Here is a 23,806-nt window from a genome sequence, read left to right on the forward strand (position 1 = left end):
TGTAGCTATAACTTAAACCACTCATATGCTATTCCATTTATACCATAGATTTGTAATTTCTGTAACATAATGTCATGGTTTACACAATCAAATGCTTTGGACAAGTCACAGAAAATTCCTATTGGTGAAATTTTAATATTTAAAGACTCTATTATGTGGACAGTGAAATTGTGTATTGCTGTGTCAGTGGAACAGCATTTTTGAAATCCGAACTGTGATTTACTGAGTATCCCATTACTGTTGAGCTGGCTAACCACTCTTGAGTACATTACTTTCTCGAAGATTTTTGAGATTGCTGTAAGCAAGGATACTGGCTGATAATTATTGACATCTGTGGTGTCCCCCTTTTTGTAGAGAGGCCTGGCAATGGCATATTTTAACCTGTCTGGGAAAATACCTTGAGTTAGTGATGCATTACATATGTGACTCAGAACATCAGCTGTAATTGCTCCACATTGTTTTAATATCTTATTAGAGATGTCATCTACTCCAACAGAACATTTATTTTGCAGAGATTTAATAATTTTACTTATTTCACTAGAGGTTGTTAGGTGAAACTTGATCTGACTAATTTTTTTCAAAACAGACTCTTCCATGTACTGCCTAGCTTTTTCTTTTGAACTGTTCTCACTAATTTTTTTCTCCTACACTTAAGAAATGGTTGTTAAATACATTAGCTACTTGTGTACTGTTGGTTAGGATGGTCTCGTTCTCTTTAACAGTAATACTACCTACTCCAGTGGTTACTTTTCCAGTCTCCTTTCTAACAACATTCCATATTTATTTTATTTTATTGCCGGAGTTGTTAATTTTTTCTCTACTCTGTTGTGTGAAACTCCATTATGAGATGAGAGGAGTGTGTCTCAATGAACTTTGATTTGAAAGTCTATGGTTTATCAGTCAGGTTTATAAATTTTGACAGAATACTGTTAAAAATTAAACTTGAACATCAGTGCACAAGATCCAGAACAGTGGTTAAAGAACTATTATTGAATGCTGATAATTTCCCTATCCGATGTTCACCAGATGTCTACCGCAGCTCCATTTGAAAGAGTCCAAACCATCAAACACACCAAAGTCTCTTTTTAGATGTTTCAGTTGTTAAATGAGAGACCATTTTCAAAAATAATCTAACACGAAATAAATTAAACTTACAAATTTTGTTATTGCTGTGACATAAAATGCAATCCACATTATTTTGTAGGTATCTTAGTATTATATTTTTCGTCAGTATTACATTGCGCTCGACGGAGCTAATTAGCATCCGAACATATCTGGTCTTCAAGCATTTTATATTTGCAACATTGTGAAGTTCAGTCTAAACCAATGTGCACCCCTAATAATGGTCAGCTCTAGAACCAGAACTAAATAACTTTTGACTACACACTCTGCATCAAAATAAAAAAATCAGTATAATAGAATTATAACAACTTCATTACATATTCATATGCAAAACATAAAAAAATTGACATTTTGTGTGAAAATTTAAACCATTTTGTAGCCTGACACTCTCAATTAATACTCATTGTATTGACAGGTGGCAGAGGCAACAATACTAGATTGTGTTAATAGTTATCTTCACCATTGCTTGCCATATCTGACAACATTATTAGTGAATGAACTGTGTGTATTCCAATAGCAAAAAATCTCATTTCCTGTGTGGAGAAAAGAATGTGAATGAGTGTATTTCTCATTGAATAACACATATTTGTGTGGCAGTTTTACAAACTATTTAGTGTTAACAATAAGATGCATTCTCCATTTCATTTTCAGTTAAATGTAAATCACCAACTCAGCTGCAACTTAAAAATTGCTTTACCTGTTGCATAGTCTGGTGGCTTGTAGTACATCAAAACAGAGAAGCAACTAAGATATGTAGCTATCACTCCAAGAAAAATATTTAAGTATCCTCCTTCACATTTGCTCATTGTATGTTTATGCAAGCAACCAACAGACTGCACCTGATATTTGAATACTGTGTCAGCTCATAGTGGAAAACCCTACAGCAGAAGTAGACACAAATAAGGTGTCATTTGATGCAGATCTTATTGTTGAATCCAGTGCATCAGCGTATATGCTCTCCTGACCTAAATCCGTCCGCACTGGGAATGAATTTAACTAATGTGGACATGGAGCTGCAAGAGTTTTGTGATGTCACTTCCAGTATTTCAAATTAAGGAGTCATTGCCTCACATCAAATACAAAACAAGTTCTGTGATATTTTGTCAACATGATACGAGAGGTTGAATCAATAAAAGGCAAGAATGCTGTCTACATCACAAGCAGAATTTAAGAGATATCATATTGTATTTGTCATTTTCAGATATTATTATTTACGTCCTATGAATACACGCTGTTTCCAAGCACCAGTACATTGAGGATCTCAAAACGTGTCATTATTGGTACAATTTGCTGTAATAAAATGATGAGGAAAGCCATAATCATGATAAAAGAATTTTGGTATCGAGTTATTTTCATATTATAACGTATTTGTTATGAAAGTAAGCCATTTTAAGGTAATGGCACATTGAAGATGCATCAAAACATATTGTTGCTGGCAGTTTGTTACAATTAAATGTCAGCTAATAATATATTTGTGATTAAAGCCTTCAGGAGATAAAATAAAAGTTAATTTTTTGCAGAATGCAGAAGTTCTGTGTACCGTAGTTGGTAGAAGCACCAAGTCACGATACAATGCATAGTGTGTTCGTGTCTTGCTGCACCCAATTTTTTTCACCTTCATGTTTCCTAAAAGGTTAAGGGACTTTCTTATCAAATTAACATAAAAATTTTCTGTAATATTCAGTGTTGTGTAAATACAAGTGCCCCCTCTCTTGGAATGAGTTTCTCCCACTTTGTGACTTTTCTAAGCTGGTGCCCTTACTGACTGGACATGGCACTGTCCTTTTTGCCTTAAAATATGTTAATGGATATTGAAGTTTTTTAGCATTTTGACAAGGGAGGAAATGTGTATTTTAATAGAACTAACTTAGGAATTTTGTGTGTGTCCATTTATGTGAAGAAGAAGAAGAAGAAGAAGAAGAAGAAGAAGAAGAAAAAAAGTTGTGTGATTCAGCCAGGTACATCCAACAGCTGCCGTTGGGGAGCACTACAGTCGAAAGTCACATTAACTAGCATGTCCCTTGTGATTCAGGTGCAGTGTCTCGTGAGGTCGAATTTCCCATCCATGTACAGGTCAACGTCAGATACCTTGTGTCCTGTATGAAGATGGCTTAAGAGAGTGATGTACGTAGTACGACAGAACAACTTCTGACCTGCTTAATAGAGCAGATTTTATGTACAAAAGGTTAAGTAAACTAAAATCACAAACTAAAGTTAATGAACTAAGTGCTCACTCAAGCCTTAAATGCGCTTCATCCTGCTTCCTTAATCACCCTGCTTTGACCTCATTTCTGTGACTAATATCACTGTGGATGTACATCTACATCTATGTGATTACTCTGCTAGTCACAATAAAGTGCCTGGCAGAGGGTTCAATGAACCACCTTCAAGCTGTCTCTCTACCGTTCGTCTTGAAAGACACGCGGGAAAAATGAGCACTTAAATTTTTCTGTGCGAGCCCTGATTTCTCTTATTTTATCGTGATGATCATTTCTCCCTATAAAGGTGGGTGCCAACAGAATGTTTTCCCAATTGGAGGACAAAACTGGTGATTGAAATTCCATGAAGATCCCGTCGCAGCGAAAAACGCCTTTGTGTTAATGATTGCCACTCCAATTCCCGAATCATATCTGTGACACTATCTCCCCTATTTCGTGATAATACAAAACGAGCTGCCTTCTTTGTACTTTTCCGATGTCATCTGTCAGTCCCACTTGACGCGGATCCCACACCGCACAGCAATACTTCAGAGTAGGGTGGACAAGCTTGGTGTAAGCAGTCTCTTTAGTAGACCTGTTTGCACCTTATAAGTGTTCTGCCAATGAATCGCAGTCTTTGGTTTGCTCTACCCACAATATTATCTATGTGATCGTTCCAATTTAGGTTATTTGTAACTGTAATCCCTAAGTAAATTGAATTTACAGCCTTCAGATTTGTGTGACTTATTATTTAATTGAAATTTAGCTGATTTCTTTTAGTACTCATGTGAGTAACTTCACACTTTTACTTATTCACGGTCAATTGCCACTTTTTGCACCATACAGATATCTTATCTAAATCATTTTGCAGGTCGTTTTGATCATCTGATGACTTTACAAGACGGTAAATGACAGCATCATCTGCAACCAGTCTAAGATGGCTAATCAGATTGTCTCCTATCTCGTTAATATAGATCAGGAACAACAGAGGGCCTATAACACTTCCTTGGGGAACGCAGGATATTACTTCTGTTTTACTCGATGACTTTCCATCTATTACTACGAACTGTGACCTTTCTGACAGGAAATCACGAATCCAGTCACACAACTGAGGCAATACTCCGTAGGCATGCAGTTTGGTTAGAAGACGCTTGTGAGGAACAGCGTCAAAAGCCTTCTGGAAATCTAAAAATATGGAATCTATTTGACGTACCCTGTCGATATTACTTATTACTTAATGGGTATAAAGAGCTAGTTGTGTTTCACAAGAATGATATTTCCTGAATCCGTTCTGACTGTGTGTCAATAAATCGTTCTCTTTGAGGTACTTCATAATGTTCGAATACAGTATATGTTCCATAACCCTACTGCTAATCGACGTTAGTGATATAGGCCTGTAATTCCTACTTCCCTTTTTGGGTATTGGTGTGACTTGAGCAATTTTCCAGTCTATAGGTACGGATCTTTCTGTGAGTGAGTTGTTGTATATAATTGCTAAATATGGAGCTATTTTATCTGAGAGGAACCTGACTGGTATACAATCTGGACCGGAGGCCTTGCCTTTATTAAGTGATTTAAGCTGCTTTGTTACACCGAGGATATCTACTTCTATGTTTCTCATCTTGGCAGTTGTTCTTGATTGGAATTCAGGAATATTTACTACTTCTTCTTTTTCTTCTTTGGTGAAGGAGTTTCAGAAAACCATGTTTAATAACTCTGCTTTAGTGGCACTGTCATCAGTGACTTCACTGTTGTTATTGCACAGTGAAGGTATTGATTGCGTCTTGCCACTGGTGTGCTTTAAGTATGACCAGAATCTCTTTGGGTTTTCTGCCAGTTTTTGAGACAGAATTTCGTTGTGGAAATTATTAAAAGCATCTCACATTGAAGTATGTGCTATATTTCGAACTTCTGTATTCTTTTAAATTTGGCATGCTTTTTTCGTTGCTTCTGCAACAACGATCTGACCTGTTTTGTGTACCATGGGAGATCAGTACCATCACTTATTAATTTATGTGGTTTATATCTCTCAATTGCTGTCAATATTATCTCTTTGAAAACATTTCACAACTTTTCTACACTTACATGATCACATCGGAAGGAGTGAAGACTGTCTCTTAAAAAGGTGTTAAGAGCATTTTTATCAGCTTTTTTAAATAGATGTACTTTGCGTTTCTTTTTGATGGTTGTAGGTGTTGCGGTATTTAGCCTAGCAGCAACTGCCTTGTGGTCGCTAATCCCTGTATTTGTCACAATACTCACTATTTGTCCAGGATTATTTGCTGCTCAAAGGTCAAGTATGCTTTTTCAACCATTTACGCTTAGAGTGGGCTCATGAACTAATTGTTCCAAATAATTTTCTGAGAAAGCATTCAGTACAATTTCGGATGACATTTTATGCCTGCTGCCGGCTTTAAACATATAATTTTTCCAGCATATCGAGGGTTGCTTGAAATCACCACCGACTATAATTGTATGAGTGGGGTACTTACTTGAAATGAGACTCAAGTTTTCTTTGAACTGTTCAACAACTATATCTTCTGGGTCGGGGGTCGGTAAAACGATCCAATTAATAGTTTAGTCCAATTGTCAGGTATAACCTCTACCCATACTATTTCACACGAACTATCTACTTCAATTTCGCTACAAGGCAGACTACCTCTGACAGCAATAAATACTCCACCACTAACTGTATTTAATCTATCCTTTCTGAACACTGTTAGATTGTTTGAAAATTTCGGCTGAACTTATTTCCGGCTTTAGCCAGCTCCCTGTACCTACAACTATTTGAGCTTCAGTGCTTTCTATTAGCTCTGGTTCTTTCCCAACACAGCTACGACAATTTACAACTACAATACCGATTGTTTCTACAACTACCTTTTTGTGTTTTACCTGCGCACTTTTAGACAGACGCCCCTTCTGTGGTTCCCTGAGACCTTCTAACCTAAAAAACCGCCCAGTCCCTTCCACACAGCTCCCACTACCCGTGTAGATGCCTCCTGTGTGTAGTCGACTCCTGACCTATTAAGCGGAATCCAGAAACCCACCACCCGATGGCACAAGTCAAGGAATCTGCAGCCTACACCATCACAGAACCACATGAGCCTCTGATTCAGACCCTCCACTCAGCTTTGCACCAAAGGACCACAGTCAGTTCTATCGACGATGCTGCAGATGGTGAGCTCTGCCTTAATCTCGGGAAGCAAGACTAGCAGTGTTCACCATTTCTGCTAGCCGCCTGAAACCAGACAATCTGCTCCAATCCAAAGCGATACACGTCATTGGTACCGACATGAGCCACCACCTGCAGTTGGCTGCACACTGTACTCTTCATGGCATCCGGAAGCAGCCTTTCCACATCCGGAATGACTCCACCCGGTATGCACACGGAGTGCACACTGGCTTCCTTCCCCTCCTTGGCAGCCATGTTCCTAAGGGGCCCCATTACGCGCCTAACGTTGGAGCTCCCAACTACCAGCAAACCCACCCTCTGTGAATGCCCAGACCTTGCGGGCCAAGAAGCTTCCTCTGGAACAGGGTGGACAACTACATCCGGCTCAAACACATCGTCAGCCACAGATAAAGCCCGAAACCTGTTCGTCAAACAAACCAGGAAGGCCCTACGATTGGCCCCTTGGAAAGTTTTTCGCTACATGCCAGACTTTGGAATGATCTCCCACTCGACCATAGGTGAGGGGTCAATCTCAGTGCGGGCAGTACCCGGGGTGGTCACAGTAGTGGACCGATCGGAGGATACGTGGGGCGTGTTCGACGTCCGTCGCATCGCTGTGTTCGACCTCCCACAGCGACGCCCCTTGGCAGCAGCCTCAAGCTGTGTGACGGAAGCCATCGCAGCCTGGAGCTGTGAGCGAAGGGTCGCCAACTCAGCTCGCATCTGTACACAGCAATCACAGTGCCTCTCCATTTCTGCAGTTGCTCCTGTTTGAAGCTCGTAAAAATATTCAACAAATGAACGGTGTATTCGCCTTATTAGCAGCAGGAAATCGAAGTGCTCTCTCACTGACGGTCTAACCGACACTGAGCTGTTCTAACCAAACAAACAAGAGCCTGTACGATAAGAGGGTCGATAGCAACGGTGGTACTGTACACTACACTGTTATTGAAATAAAAGGTTGTGCCTAGTAAGCACTCGAACACACAATAAATTACAAAAATAAACCAATAACTACACAGATAACTGAAAATAAGTCACTCCTGTTTGAAGATCTTAAAAATATGTAACACACGAACGGTGTATTCGCCTTATTAGTAGCAGCAACTAGCGGTGCGCTCTCGCTGATGGTCTAACCGATGTAATGTGGGGATAGTCATACTTTGATAACAGTGCAAACACCACAAATGTAATTTCCTGATTCTTCTAATTAGCAAGCATGTACATGTCTTCCTCTTACAGGATTTCTCCTGTAGCTTCCATGAAGCTGAATATTTGGGAGTTCAGCAGTGAATTATTTTCTTACAGTTCACAAAGTCTATTTTCATACTAATTTTCCACAAAGCTGTGTGTGTGGTGTTTACTTAATTTGCAATTGCTACAACTCTTGTATGTATAACATACATTCGGGTGATAAATGAAAAAAAATTATTTTTTACAGAATTCTTCAACTCGTTTTATTTAACATGTGTCTCGATGGTATAGTATGGAGTAAGAAGTGCAGGTATAGTATGGAGTAAGAAGTGCAGTGAGTCAGTGTGTACACTTAAGATGAGTGGTCAGCTCACTTGTGCTTGACTTACCATTATTACTTTACAAAGGTATTTGTGCTGCATGGCATTATAAAGAAACCGTGGAAGGGCTACATGTTAATGAAGCTGTTTTGACTACTCAGGTATTGGGCATTTGTGAATACTGAGGAGTGCAGGAATTCTTTAATGTCCTGTATTAGTGACAGCTGCGTATCATAATGTGCATCTCTGTTGCACCATTCTAAAAGTCACCTGACAACATTATACAAATGTGGCTGAAAGTGAAAATTAAAGCATTTTCTTAGTAACTGAGGTAGCTCTTGATATTTACCTTTAAGTTTAAACTGCTGTGGCAGACAAATTACAGAGTGTCTATAAAATAATATTTCTCCACAGTGTCTCTGTGTTTGATACGAGGCTGATTAATTTAGAAGCTGAATTATCATCACCGTCATTTAGAATTTTTTATCTGCAATTCACACTTTGTCTCACAAACTTCTCTTAGCTGTTTGTTGTGGTACTATATAAGATGTATTTTAAGGTATGCGTGGCGGTACAGTTCGCGGAGCTGTAAACCGTTCCGTGGCATACAACCCGCAACCTCAGCGGGAGCTGATCAGTGTGCCGGTGACAGATGAGGTGGGACAGCAGGAACAGCCACAGACCAAGCAACAACAGCAGCAGCCACAGCAGCAGCAGCAGCAGCAGCATCCGGAGCAGCAGCAAGCTTACCAGGCTGCACACTATGGCAAGAGGAATGTCACTCCAGTGGATCAGGTCAGTAGCCAACTGAGATGAAATGCAGCATCAGTTTACAGATGAGAGTCCCATGCTGCAGTTGCAACTTACTTGTGACTGATTTGGCAATCAATGTGCACTACACCCTTGGTGAGGTCATCTGCTTTAAAAGTTTTGAGCCATACACCTGTTTATTGTTTGGCTATGGCAAAATACAAAGTCTATTAAATTCCATCACCTGTGATGGGCTCTCACATGGCGTCACCACATCTTCTAAACACAATTGGTGGTATTTCGATAGCTTTGTTGTCGATCCAGTGCCGACGATTTTGGTGGTTATTTGCAGTTTACTGTAAATCCCGCCAGTGGAAAATGGCACTAATGTCATTATTATTTTGGTACCTGGGCACAGCAAATGGTCTGACAGTTGGATGGCGGGAGGGTGGGGGAGGGGGAAACTGCATTGTCGACACATAGCAGTTGGGTGAGAGAATTTCCAATTTAAATCCAAATCCCTCTTCTGGAACATTATGCCTTGGTACTTTGAAGTAGAAAAATATTTCTAGAAGTCAGTAAATTAGTACTTACCTCTCTGAAAATAAGCATAGAGAATTTGTGGGGGAGACAAGAGAATTTGTGGGGGGAGACAAGAGAGAGGATCAGTCCTGAAAGGCAAGAGAGAATTGGCTGCGGTAGGCAGGCTAGAATGCCGTCAAGTAGAGTCAACATGTGAGATTTTGAAACTTGGAACTGTGTGGAATGGACGACAGAGATTATGGGGAACATACACAGGTGTTGACATTGACACATTTGCAAAAGAACTGTAAAACAGATAACTTAGGAAAGTTATTGTTAAATGTATGGAATGAATTACTTCCGGTGTATGTTGAACTGCAGATATCTTTATTTTCTGATCTGAGGTTTTTTCCATGACTCCAGTTGTGGTTTGTAAAACCCAAGCTTCATGGTTATAGGTGCAATATTGACACACACAATAATAGTGGGTCATTGATAAAGATTTGTCAGTTCTGGTGAAGTCAGTTGATCCCATTCTCTCTCTCTCTCTCTCTCTCTCTCTGTGTGTGTGTGTGTGTGTGTGTGTGTGTGTGTGTGTGTGTGTGTGTGTGTGTGTATCATTTTGACAATAGTGACTCTTCATGTTCAGGAAGACCATTGGCATTTGATGAAGGTCATTTAAATGCGTTAATCCACAATGATCCATGTCAGAGTACTTGAAAACTGGCAAATGTGATGAACTGTGATAATTCCACCACCTTGCAACATCTGCTTGCAGTGGGTAAAGTTCAAAAATTGGTGTATGGGTACCACATTTGCTGAGCTAAAATCATAAAAAATTGTTGGGTGGCCATATGTTGATCTCGTGTTTGCTCGTCATCAGTGGGCTTGTGAACAACACAGACCATTTCTACCTTGTATCATTATTGGTGACAAGAAATCATGTCTTTATGCTAAAAAAAAATAAGGAAAAGAAAGAAATGGTTTGCCCAAGCAAAGCATCACCTCACCCTCCAAAGACCTGCACGCATCTACAAAAGATGATGCTATTCGTCTGATCGAACAGTGACGGTGTGGTGTACCACAAATTGCTTCCCTAAGGTGTAACCATCACTGCTGAAATTTATTGTTAACAACGGAGATGCCGTGCAGATGCAACTAAAGAACAACGACCAGGAAGACTGTGTGAAGTCATGCAACTCCACATAACGTACGCTTTCATTCTGCTAGACTGACAAGAAGCACTATATGGAAGCAAGGAACTTCCTTTCCAGATGAAAATGCACTCTGAACATGGCTTGACGACTTCTTCACCTGAAGTCCACTCGATTCTGGAAGTCGTGGAATTGAAAAATTACTCCAGCGTTGGCAGACTGATGTAAATAGTGAAGGAGAATATACTATTTATGACTAACATCTTATTAAACTTATGGAAAAATGCTGCCAACTTGTGTACCAACCCACTATATTCCTACTCAATGGTTTTATTCATCTGCAGAATTATGTGGCTATAGTTAATAGCAATGGTGGGATACAGGTCATTGATGTTATGCTGTCAGTTAAAACTTATCCCACATGATGGTACCTCTTGTCATTCAAGAGAATAGTTTATTGGTTGATTCTAAATTTGTCTCAAGAGTCTAGTGATGGTGATATAACACACTTTTCATGCTGTTTTCTTTTTATTTACTGTAGTCCGATCCACGATCGATAGCAGTTCGTGCATTTTGAGTCATGAACGGGGATTGCTTGTTGACGATTCCAAGCCACAGCTCCGGTATGCGCATACGTGTGCTTTCTGCTTGAAGAAAGCTTGTATGCTGCAAAGCATGTCTCTCGCTTACTTATCCAGAATTTATCACTTACCACCACAGTCAGCGATGATAACTCACAACAAATGGAATCGAAATTCACTAAACAACTCGCTACGATCACGGTTAATTCTAGCATTAGCTATGGAATTGACAGCAGAGCACTTAGAACATACTGTCTGCTCATTGGCTGTCGGAACGTACGTGGCGTAGGTGTGCAGAACAAGCCGAACTTGACCGCCATCGTTCATGACTCCAACTATAGTGAGTGATCTTTCATAATGATAAAAATGAGTATATCGTCACATTCCATAGTGGAAAAGCTCTTTCAGGGATACGACAGCTTTAGTGACAGCTCAGGAAGTTTGCTAGATGTGTATGATGAGAAAGATAGTGGCACAGATTCATAATCGTGTCGCGACAGTATGACACTGCAGTAGTTGCTACAGTACGCTTTTGGACATATTCGTTGATCTTGACATCACTTTTGGGTACTGGTAACTTTGGCATTAATGTGCCACTGATGGTGCAAAACAATAGCTGATCAAGTAAACTTATATGTGCATTAGTTCATGATTTTTTGTCCCAGTTGAGTAGCAAGATTGAATTTCGCAGCTGGAAGGACACAACAGGTGATGAAGTGACTACTCTGCTTGGAATGTTCATCTTTAAGGGTACTCTGCGGAACCTAGGACACAAAACTGTACTTTCCAAGGAAGAAATAACTTGACACGCTACACTTTAGGAAATGAATTAATGAAATACAGGTTTAAACTTACGTTTGAATGCCTCTACTTTGCAGACAATACCTAGGAGCTGGAAACAGAAAACAGTTTGAAGAACAACTGATTATGGAATAGCTGGGAACACATTCAGATCCATTTATAGATCACAAAGGGATGTTAATATAGATGAATCTCTGGAAAAGACGTCTTGTAAGCAAGCAATTTATTCCTTTGAAAGTAGCAGATTTGGCATAAATTTTTTGAAATTGTGATAAAGTTGTGCTGTAGAGTAGCACTCATCCTGAGTACAAACCACCTTGTCAAATTGTTTTGGAGTCACATACGATTTGCTCAGAAACGGGTACTGTATTTACACTGACAGTTGGTGTACTAGTCGCAGATTCAGTTGGCAAACTAACAAATAAGAGTGCAGATGTATTTGGAACAGTGTGGCAAGACAGAAAGGAGTTCCCTGAATTCACAAAAAATGAAAAACTGCAGAAGGGAGAGTATGTAACAGCATGAAGAAATAAGCAGATGTTGATGGAATAGAAGGCCAAGAAAGTTGATGTAATGGTTGGCATGTTCCGCTGCAACATATTTGTATAACTTAATTCAAAGAATGGTGTTATGTGTTGTCTCCAATTATGACAGTAATATGGGAAGTGCGACAGGAATGGTTCCCAAATGGCCCAGAGCAGACTGTAAAAATATATCGGAAGCATTTTCACCATTTGTTGGACATGTGCACGCACACGTGTGCACCCCCCCCCCCTCCATCCCCACTGTTCAGAAGAGAATGCACAAACGATGACAAGTGAAGGCTAGTAGAGATTCTCACACCTTAGCAGAAGACCTGGCAGAGAACCCAAAAAATTCTGATCCTTTGTAAAATTGCTAAGCAGGTCTAAGGCTTCCATTCAGTCAGTTGTTAACCAATCTGGTGTGGCAGTTTAAAATAGCAAAACGAAAGCCAAAGTTTTAAATTTCACATTCTGGAAGTCGTTCATGCAGGAGAACCATACAGACATAACGTCGTTTGAGCATCGGACAGACTCCCATATGGACAACATAGAAATAAGCATACCTGTTGTAGAGAAGCAACTTAAAGATTTGAAAACAAATAAATCACCAGGTCCAGGTGGAATTCCAGGTTGATTTTACAAAGAGTACTCTATGCCATTGGCCCCTTACCTATCCTGCATATATTGTGAATCTCTCATCCAGCACAAAGTCCCAAATAACCGGAAAAAAGTACAAGTGACTCCAGTATATAAGAAGGGTAAAAGAATGGATCTAAAAAATTACAAACCAGTATTCCTAACTTTGGTTTGCTGCAGAATGTCTTCTCAGTTAGAATAGATTAAACTTTCTTGACACTGAGAAGCTTACATTCGTGAATCAGCTTGGTTTTAGAAACCATCACTCGTACAAAACTCAGCCTGCCCTTTTCACACATGATATACTGTGAAGTATGGATGAAGGGCAACAGATGGTTTCCATACTTTTAGATTTCTAGAAAGCACTTGACACTGTCCCATTGCGGGCTGTTAACAAACGTACAAGCATAAGTTCACAGATATGTAAGTGGCTCGAAGACTTCTTAAATAATAGAACCCAGTACAATGTCCTTGACAGCAAGTGTTCATTACAGACAAGGGTATTGTCAGGAGTGCCCCGGGGAAGTGTGAGAGGACCGCTGTTGTCCTGTGTATACGTAAACGATTTTGTAGACAGTGTGGGCAGCAATATGCGGTTGTTTGCTGATGATGCTGTGCGCGCGCGCGCGAGTGTATACCTGTCCTTTTTTCCCCCTAAGGTAAGTCTTTCCGCTCCCGGGATTGGAATGACTCCTTACACTCTCCCTTAAAACCCACATCCTTTCGTCTTTCCCTCTCCTTCCCTCTTTCCTGATGAGGCAACAGTTTGTTGCAAAAGCTTGAATTTCGTGTGTGTTTGTGTTTGTTTGTGTGTCTATCGACCTGCCAGCACTTTCGTTCGGTAAGTCACATCATCTGTGTTTTTAGATATAAGATAAAAGATGACTTAGACAAAATTTCTAGTTGGTGTGATGAATGGGAGCTTTCTCTAAATGTGTGGAAAATGTAAGTTAATGTGGATGAGTAGGAAGAACAAACCTGTAATGTTCGGATACAGTATTACTAGTGTCCTGCTTGACACAGTCAAGTCATTTAAATATCTGGGCATAATATTGCAAAGTGATGTGAAATGGAATGAGCATGTGAGAATTGTGGTAGGGAAGACGATTGGTCACTTTGGTTTATTGGAAGAATTTTAGGAAAGAGTGGTTCACCTGTAAAGGAGACTATGTAGGAAGCTGATGCAAACTACTCCTGAGTAGTGTTAGAGTGTTTGTGATCCGTACCGGGTTGGACGCTGTCATGGGAAACCATAATGATGATCTGTTTATTTATTATTTTTTAAAAAAGGGCAACATGGAAAATCAAAATTAGATGCTGCTTACAATGACCCTTTGAGCTTTACCTTTTCACTAAGTGGAGTCGCATTTTCCTCAGTTTCATGCCAGAGTAGTCCTGTGTCTCAGTGGAATATTGCAGTGACTGTTTTTCCTTTTTCTAAGAAATCTGAGTCGTCCACATACCAAAATATTTCCTCAATAACTTTTATGGCTGATGGGACTGACTTTGCCTGTTTTACAGTAGATTCACAGGATGCATCCACTGTTACTTTGTGCGCTTCTGTTGGTAAATGGTGAGATTCTTGTCATAGACTTTTTTGACAATTTCATCAGTAAATGTGTCTGTTGGTCATCCTTGGCCATCCCTTTGCAAAAATAGCTATTGGACAATGTTTAATTTGTTGAACCAGTATCTCAGTGGTTCCAATAAAACAGCTTCCAGTTTTGATCTTTCATGTTTCCTCTGTACGATTGATTAACAGCATGCTTCCGGATGTTCACCAGAGGTGTTGCTTCTATTTTGTGCCAATATTTTGACAACTGACAGTCATCTTCAGATGCTGCGAGGTGTGCTATTGTGTCTACTTGCTGCCTGGACTACAAACAGATTGTGCGCTATTGTTGGTCGTGCACTGCTATTTGTAGCTGAGTTTGACTCCTGATACCCACTACTCCCTTTGATGAATGTTTGTTTTTCTGGACCCTGAAAAATAAGAGCTTCAAAAGACATTGTAGGCACCAGGAGTCGAACTGTACTTTAAATAATGACATGACGCCAGCAATAGATCACGGTCTGGTCAGAAGGAATACTAGAGGTTTCTGCTGATCAGCACCATGGCCAGTAGTGACAGAGCACAACCTCGGATAATGAAATGATCCCAAACACCTAAACTAGTACTTTGCCAAATTCCTCGTAGTGTCTCTTTTCAGGTAGACAATGAACGTACCATGAGACATAGTCTTTTTTATACGTATTTCACTGTCTGTTATTATTACATTACACTGATTGTAGTTTGAAGCTGGTTCCTGTGAAAATATGTAGAATATTCTAGGTTGTTGTGCACTGATCCAGAGTGAATCAGACTGGCAACAGAGTAATGGTAGGCCATCTGAGAGGGATAGGTGAAATGAGAGCTTGATGTTAAAACTAGAAGTAAACAATTGTTGTTTTTTGCTGTTTAGTTTTGTAGCTTGTGATACATGCCACAAACTCTCTAGCACCATATGCAAGACATTTAAATCGTATCAGTTCTTCACGTGTTCTCAAAAATTTCATCAGTGAGAATGGTGGTGTAGTGAGAAGGGGGGAGTGGAAAGCTGTGTGGCATAATTAGGAGTAGCTACTGCCCCATTTTGAGAAATCTACCTCACATGACAGTACTAGTCATAGTTGATTCATGTTTATGAGTGCAATTAAAAACTATTACTCCATTATTTCAGCTTGAGACTGTATTTAATTGTGAAAGTTGCTTGTATTTTTCCCTAAGGAATCTCATCTTTCCCTAAGGAATCTCACCTTCTGTTCCAAAAAAGAGAGTAGGCTTGGTATAGTCATGGAAATTTGTTTGATTTTCTTCTACTGCAGTGTGTACAGAAGTATTTACTGTCAATTACTGTACCTTTACTTTATTTGGATTCAAAATTGGTCAATTATTGCCACAAACTTCTTGTCACATTTTTTACTAAGTTTGTTTATTTATTTTGTGTGTCCAGGACAAAATTCGTCCAAGATGGATGTGGTTCCCTCCTGGCATTTATATTCTTATTTGTGGGAAGTTAGGTTGTTAGGGGAGAGGGGGGGGGGGGGGGGGGGAGAGAGAGAGAGAGAGAGAGAGAGAGAGAGAGAGAGAGAGAGAGAGAGAGAGAGAGAGAGTGTGTTAGGTGTCTGTACAGCCTTGATAGCAAATGTATAAATCAAAACTTTCAGTGTATGTGTATTGTACTCTGTTCTTGCACCTGAATGTACATAGACATTTGCAATTTGGGAAATATCCAAAGGTTTGTTCGACCAGACGCTTAAAAAGAGGCAAAATTAATTTAAAAGAACAAAGATTAAAATGAGCAGAAAATTAAATTTTCAGTGAATGATCTCTTGACTCAGAGAAAATTACATGATACCATCATCACCAAAAACAAAGTAACATGTTCAGGAGAGCAAAACAGAAAAGTAATCTTATAAAATAAATTTGGAAGCTGAGAATTAATGAGGTATTTACAACATTTTAGAGTGCTCGTGGAACCGTGTTACTTTTATGTAGCTTGGAGCAAGTAATTATTGCCCATGACAAGCATGTAACTTGAATTTGCTGAGTTTTGCACTCCTTTTGGTGTACCAGTGAACTGTCAATAGGATAATAAGACATGTGATAACTGTGCTATTGTTTTAAATATTTTTCATCTAAAAACTGAAAGATCCAGTCCAATATCTAGAAACCCTGCCTGAAATTTTTCACGCTGGAAGAATATATCAAAATAAATGCGCTGTCAAAATTTTAGTGGCTACAACCATCTGCAAATTTTTTTTTTTTTTAATTGTGAAGATACTCATTTTTACCAAACAAAAAACCACTTATAACAGCAGTTTGTACATCCCTCCCTGCCTAACACGAGTCGACAAATAAGGAGATGCAGCAGTGATGAGAGAACGCGGTGCAAGGTTCAGAGTGAACACACACGAATTTCAAGCAAATGAACCATACCAAAAATGTTAAAAATCATTAATTTTTTGAATAACTTGAAGTTCATATGGACAGCTAAACTGTTGCAGATGTAATTGTTATACAAGTGACTAGCAGAGGAAAGAAAATCAAGGCATTGTGTGTTGTTAAATTACATACAGCTTCCATCAGTTGGAACTTAAATTTGTTGACATAAAATGTTTCATAACAATTCCTGTAATACAGTACTTATGATAATTTTTGAATAGGATATATTTTACTAGCAATGAAACAGTTCCTTGTATTCATCACAAAAAAATGTGAAGTGTCTATTGGAATGCGAAAACAAACAATTTCTCCACACAAGGCACTGCAGATAAGGAAATTAATGCATTCAGGCACTTCGCAGTAATTACTAGTTGTTTTTAGACACAACTGAGTTGAAGTAAGAAATGGTCGTGGCCATCATTCCACATATTGTGCTGGGTACTTGATCAAATTCATAAAACATGGTGATGCAAGCTAACAATGCACAAATGAATGAATTTTGACAATTCTGTCATGCTGTTGAACCTGAAATGTCAAAGGGCTCTCAAAAATTACAGGGTGTTTCAAAAAGGACTTTACAACTTTAAAAATCCATATAAATTTATTGAAAGAAGATATATATCTGGGTTGAGTGTTATTTTGTAGGGAAACACATTAAGTTTTTGTACCTTAAACTAAAGATGTTGTATGTGGCTTCCATTGGTTATCCTGCACACATCCCATCAGAAGTCAATTTCTTCCCAAATGCGCTGTGGCGTTGCAGGTGTAACTCACTCAGTGGTGGCGTAAATTCTTGCTCTAAGTTCAGGTAGAAAAGCTGACACAGGAGGTACAAACATGATATCCTTTATGAATTCACATTAAAAAGAAAAAGAAAAGGGATGGTGTCAGGTCGGGGGAATGTGGGGGCCATGCAATTGATGGCACATTACCGCCAGTGAAGGCAGCCATCGTTAACGCAACTGCTGCTAGCAGCGCTGCTTACAGTGCAATTCAGCACTAGCAAACTATGTGACACAAAGCTTGATATATTTCCCTACAAATTGACACTACAATCCCCTCTGTAGGTACTATGAATTAATTTATGAATTTTCAAAGTTGTAAAGTACTTTTTGAAACAGCCTGTATATTGTCCAACATTTTTCAGAAAAGTGCGTTACACTGTCTTTATCAAGAGGTTGAATCACACTGTTTGTTATGTGTGGAATCTAAATTATATTAAGTGTCAAAGAAGTGTGGAAATCAGTAATGTTCATCTTACTTGCAATCCAGAAGGCCATGTTTCATAGATCTTGTTCAGTAATGGTGCATGAACCTCACGAGACACTCTAAATATTTCTAAAAGTTTTTCTTTCACACTTTTGTGAATTTCATTTCTTCCGTTTAGACAATAAATTTAGATTTTATGAATAGAAACTGCACTCTGCTTAACTTAGACATTTTCTCCCTTCTTCATTTAAGCAAAAATATACAGCATTTCTTTGTCACCGAAAGGTGTTATTGTGCACATTTTCTTTGGGCTAGTGAAGCACTGTATTTTTGTTCTGGACTTTGATTAATGCAACAAAAATCTTTTGAGCCATAGTTCACAGAATTGTCAGAGTTATTTCTGGTCCATTCTAACATTTACACAATTTTTAACCAAATTTTTACGTCAATTGAATGAATGTCTAAGAAATTAACTCATAAATATCACATATGGAGAAGAATGGAGAAGTAATAAGAAACTGGGAACAATGTGGACAGAAGAAAGGAAAAGACAACATGGGGAGAAGATGGAGTAGTGGAAAAAAGGAAAACTACAAGGAAAGATGATGAACTGAAGTTGTTGCATGATCATGATAGGTCAGTATGAAGACAAAATAAAAAAAGAAAAAAGAAAAATAGGTCTTCACAAGAAATAAATGATTCTTCATATTTCATCTTTGCAGGGGTGAAAACATCACTGGATTTGACATTACTGTGGTGGTGGGGAGGGGAGGGGGGGGGGTGAAAACATTAATTGAATTCCACATTACTGCACAAAGACAGATGCTATTACCAAGCATATGCAAAGAAAGCCCAAATAAAATTAATTCAGTTTCATCTCTGTTGTTAACACTTAATGATACCACAAAGGAAACTGTTATTTATTATGGATATTAAACTCGTTGCAAATTCGAAAAAATGTTAAGTGTACATAGTTTGCACAACCTCGGATTATGAAATGATCCCAAACACCGAAACTAGTACTTCGCCAAATTCCTCGTAGTGTCTCACTTAAGGTAGACGACGGCCATACCACGAGACAATGTTTTCATACACCAGTTTGTTGATTTTGTGTGTGTGTGTGTGTGTGTGTGTGTGTGTGTGTGTGTGTGTGTGTGTGTGTGTGAATGACTGAACTTACAAGGGAACAATCCAGTCCAACATGTTGAGATCTGCCTTGAAATTCTTTATACAGGAAGAAAACGGTAAAAGAAATGCACTGTCAAATTTTAGCTACTAAGGCACATTGTGCAGGTTTTTTAAAAATTGTTGCAATTTGCCCAATTTTTAGCTTGCGACACAGATGGAAAAATGTACACCCCCAGTTTAGTTGTAGTAGGCAGCACATGTACAACACGACAGGCACATATCCTGGGTTGACAGTACATTGGTAAGCAGATAACACAGCACTACGTGATTGTAATTTGTAAAGCAAATTACAGTTTCCATTGATAGTTTCTCTGACAACTATGCACGACGAAAAGCCTTGGCAACCTTGATTAATGGAGCTTCTGCTTCATAAGAAGTACAACAAATAAAAATGGACTTTTACTCATTATTTATTTTTCACTGTTTGTGTGTGCCGTGTGAAATGTTTATGGATTTGTTAAATTAACAAAAGTATTAAATATACTTTACTTGATGAAAAAGGTGAAGCAACCAGAAGACGCTGTTAGCTGTCAGTGTAACTGCACGTGTACGTAACCATAGGCAGGTAAGTGAATTATTACAGTCGCAATTGTGTATGACATTTAGAGTGGCCACCAGATGACGGTGGTGGTGTTTGTGTTTAATGTTGTTGCCAGGTCTGGTAGGGTATATAATGTGTTTGAATAGTGTCAAAGTTGTTTCATTACTGTGAAGGACATGGAGTTGCTGTATACTCCTGTGAAACAAAGTTGTCAGCACCAGACAGTGTTTGATGGGATTCTTATTTTGGGTCTCCATTTGGGTGGCTGCTCAAATAGTACAGTATCCAGATTTGTAGGGCATTTCTGTGTGAGAGTGGCCTACTGTTTGACTGAACAGGAAAGTGAGGGTAGGCATATTCATTGTCAAGGTTCTGGTTGACCGTGTCTGATCGTCATGAGGAAGCTTACCATATTGTGCGCCAAGCATGTTGTCATCTCTTCACATCTGCGCCTGTTATCTGAGAACAAGTAACATTCTGTGTCATTCCTCACCCCCTGGTTTGGAGACTAGTAGCAGCTGGTACTAGGAAATTACTGTCCCATTTGTAGGTTGCCTTTAACAGCATAACTCAAACGACTGCAGTTGGAGAGTTGCTGCGACTCGGAAACGTGAACTGCTGATGAATGGCATCACATTGTGTTTAGTGAAGAATTGCTGTTCTACACTATCCTGTATGACTGTCATCAGAGTGTATGGTGGCGAACTGGGAAGAAGACCCATTCTTTCAATGTGGTTTAGAGGCACAGCAGTGTTAGTCATGGTGTCATGATGTGGGGAGTCATTGGGTATGATATCAGGTCTGGTAGTAATTGCAGGAACTCTAATGGCACAAACAGTATGCAACTGATGCACTGTGTTCTTGTGTTACCACTTGTGTGACAGTATTGTGGTACCATTTTTCAACGAGTCAATGTTTGTCCACACATTGCATATGTCTCTATCAGCGGTCTGCATGATAGTGAGGTACTCCCGTGTCACTCAGTATCTACAGATCTGCCTCCAATAAAATGTGTGTGACCAGCTCAGACATTGATTCTGTTCCAGTGCTAGTATCCACGATATTAAGGATCCGTTACACAATTGGTGGCTAGCTTCCCTTAGGAGAGGATATAACAGCTTTTTGATACCCTTACCAACCAATCAGTGCGTGGATCCAGGCTGGAGGGGGGTGCAACATTATACTTAAAAGTGGGCTCATGCTGCCAAGTTCTTTGTAAATTTAACATGGTTTTGCAATCACAGAAATAATGTCACATACCCTCACAACCTGAGAAGTTTCATTTCATGTGTCTGCTTATGAGTGAACCATTTACTTATTTATTTATTTATTTATTTATTTAGCATATGGCTAATATAGAAATATCACAAAATTAAATTACATATACATGTGTACAGTATTTGCACACAAGAAATTTAAGTTTGGCTTTACAACTGAATATCCAGTCTTTCAATCCAGCACACTGCATCCGGAGTTGCTAGCAGGAAGTCCTGCATTCACTGACAATGTGGTGAACAGTCTGGTATTGAGCCCCGCGGTCACAGGCTGTATTAGGCAGCTTCTTCCAATTAAAGAGAGCATTTGTGTGTCGACTGTGGGCGATACTGATTCTGTTGAGGGTAGTCCAGGTCTTGCGTGGTAGGTGGAATCCAGTTGGAAGTTTAGCGCTTGAGATGATGATATGCAGGCGCACATCTGTCACTGCTTCCCACCAATCTTTCTATTCTTCAAGGGGTTTGAAATCCTTAGCAACAATGTCAGCAGCATTGCACAGAGTTGGATGGCGTGATTTCAGTCTCTTTATGATTTAAAAGTGGCAAGTCGCTATGCATGGATAGGTTAGAATTCGTGGAGATCTTATGGAATTCCCTCATAAGGGCAGTACGTCTGCGTAGATCGGGAGGTATTATACCGGTTAACAGTGAAAGCCAATAAGCTGGAGTAGATCTGATTGCATCAAATATGATGCGCATTTTTTTTGTCAGACGATGTATATCTTCAGTTTAGTGCATACTCAGTCGCATGTAATATTACTGTGTGTTGATAATTTTTACTTTTGGACCACCTATCTACAACTGAATTTTTGTGTCATACGTGTTTATAATCTGTATATACATGGTCCCAAAATGTAAACTAAATAGTAAAGATGTGTACATATTGCAGGCCACTGAAGATGCCCTGCAAAGAATAAAGGTGAAATGTGTATGGCACGAAAATTGTGTTTCATTCAGGTTTAGTTAAACAGTCCAAAAGTAAAAATTATCAACATGCCATAAAATAACACCTACTGCTTCTTTTCAGTTGTTGCTGAACTCGGAATAGTTGCTGATAAAATTTATGTGACAATCATAATGATTTCACTTGTAATCAGAGCACCAGTAATGACTAGCTTGCTCCCACACATTGAAAATACGCTCAAGGAATATGGAATTTCATACTGAAAACCTCAGCATAATCTTTGCATGGAGTAAAATCATCACGCTTACGTGACTTGTGGACTGGGATCTGATAAGCTCAACAGATTTGATTGTGTCAATTGTAATAGCCTACAAAAAATTTTTTGACTCGCAAATTTAACTATTTCTTTGTATTGGCTAATTTCAGACATTAAACAAACGTGACAAATCACTATATGTGATGATCTTGCACTCCACTTTCCAAAATAAGAATATATTCACTGCAAAGACATTCTCCCTAATCTGGTTTCATCTGATGTTGTTACAAAATAATGTGGCTGGCTGTACATTAATACCCTTGTAGTCGAGTATACTGATAAGCAAGTAGTTTGAATCTCATCTGTAAGTTAATAGAATTGTGTGGTTTCTGTCTTCTTCAGGCGAGAGAAGTAGCAGCAAAGAAAAAACCAGGATTTGATTTCAACCGCCTCGGACCTCGACACAAAAATCCGAACAATTGTTCACTTGAGCTGAAGAAGGTGCCAAGACCTCTAAACAATATAACACATCTCAACAATCACTTTTCAAAGTTTGGCAAGATTGTCAACATTCAGGTATTTACATAAATGAAAATTCAACTTTTTTCAGCAGTCACAAACTTCTGTACTTAATGGGCCTTTCCTTTTTTTAAATTTCATAAAACTATAATTATATCCATATCATTTTTTAGGAAAGCATGTATCCCTTGTTACAGTAGAGACTTATTATTACCAGTTTAATTTTGATAGGAAATATCATTCATTTCACTTGATGTTAACAGTACAAAAATTAAAATAAAAAAAAGGAATCTAATTAGTTTTGTTGTGATACGTTGCATGTTGTAAATCACAGATCATAGATAGCAAACTGTGAAAATATGATATGATTATTTCACTTTGTTTGAAGCAAGTAAGTTTAGATGCTAATATGAAGAATGGGCAGTGAGTGGCATCCAAGGTTATGTGAAGAACCATGAAAGCTTTATAGTACACACGTAGGCCCCTGTATCTGATCTCAGCTAACCTCAAGCACACCTGACCTGCTTCAGTTCTGTGGATGTGAAAGTTGATTAGTCACTGTTGGTCATACACAATTGCTCCAAGTGCTCTGTCATGCTGAAAGGACACAGACAATAGATGTTTTGTCTGACTCCTCAGTGTATGTTGCTACCTGTTGTACCCTGTAAAAAATTGTGGGAACATTGTTTTGATCACATTTTCTAGATTTTATCATCAAATCAAGTTGTGACAGTAATGCTGTTTCAACATACTGTGTCCGAGCTGTGACCGTTCCAGTAATAATCATTCATTTTGGAGGTGGAGACTGAAGTTCTAATGTAGGCGAGAAAATATCTGCCTTGCCCTCAGCAGGTCCAAGTCAGACGTCAGCATCTAAATTTGTACTTGCAGCTACCATATCTTCCCTTCCCTACCATTCTTATCCTGTGTATAGGTGGAAATTTTAGGTACTCATC

The 23,806-nt window shown here is 39.0% G+C and overlaps 1 protein-coding gene across 4 annotated transcripts in view; it reads left to right on the top strand.

Moving 5' to 3' along the window:
- Window positions 1-23,806, top strand: part of LOC126202941 (zinc finger protein swm) — a 250,253-nt gene that overhangs the window by 123,356 nt on the left and 103,091 nt on the right. For all 4 annotated transcript variants that reach the window (XM_049937040.1, XM_049937041.1, XM_049937042.1 and 1 more), the window contains exons 9-10: window positions 8,566-8,801; window positions 22,734-22,907. In XM_049937040.1, coding sequence (XP_049792997.1) covers window positions 8,566-8,801; window positions 22,734-22,907 — 410 coding nt within the window. The remainder of the gene's footprint in view (window positions 1-8,565; window positions 8,802-22,733; window positions 22,908-23,806) is intronic.

This window comes from Schistocerca nitens, chromosome 9 (genome assembly GCF_023898315.1).
Source record: "Schistocerca nitens isolate TAMUIC-IGC-003100 chromosome 9, iqSchNite1.1, whole genome shotgun sequence".
NCBI lineage: Eukaryota > Metazoa > Arthropoda > Insecta > Orthoptera > Acrididae > Schistocerca > Schistocerca nitens.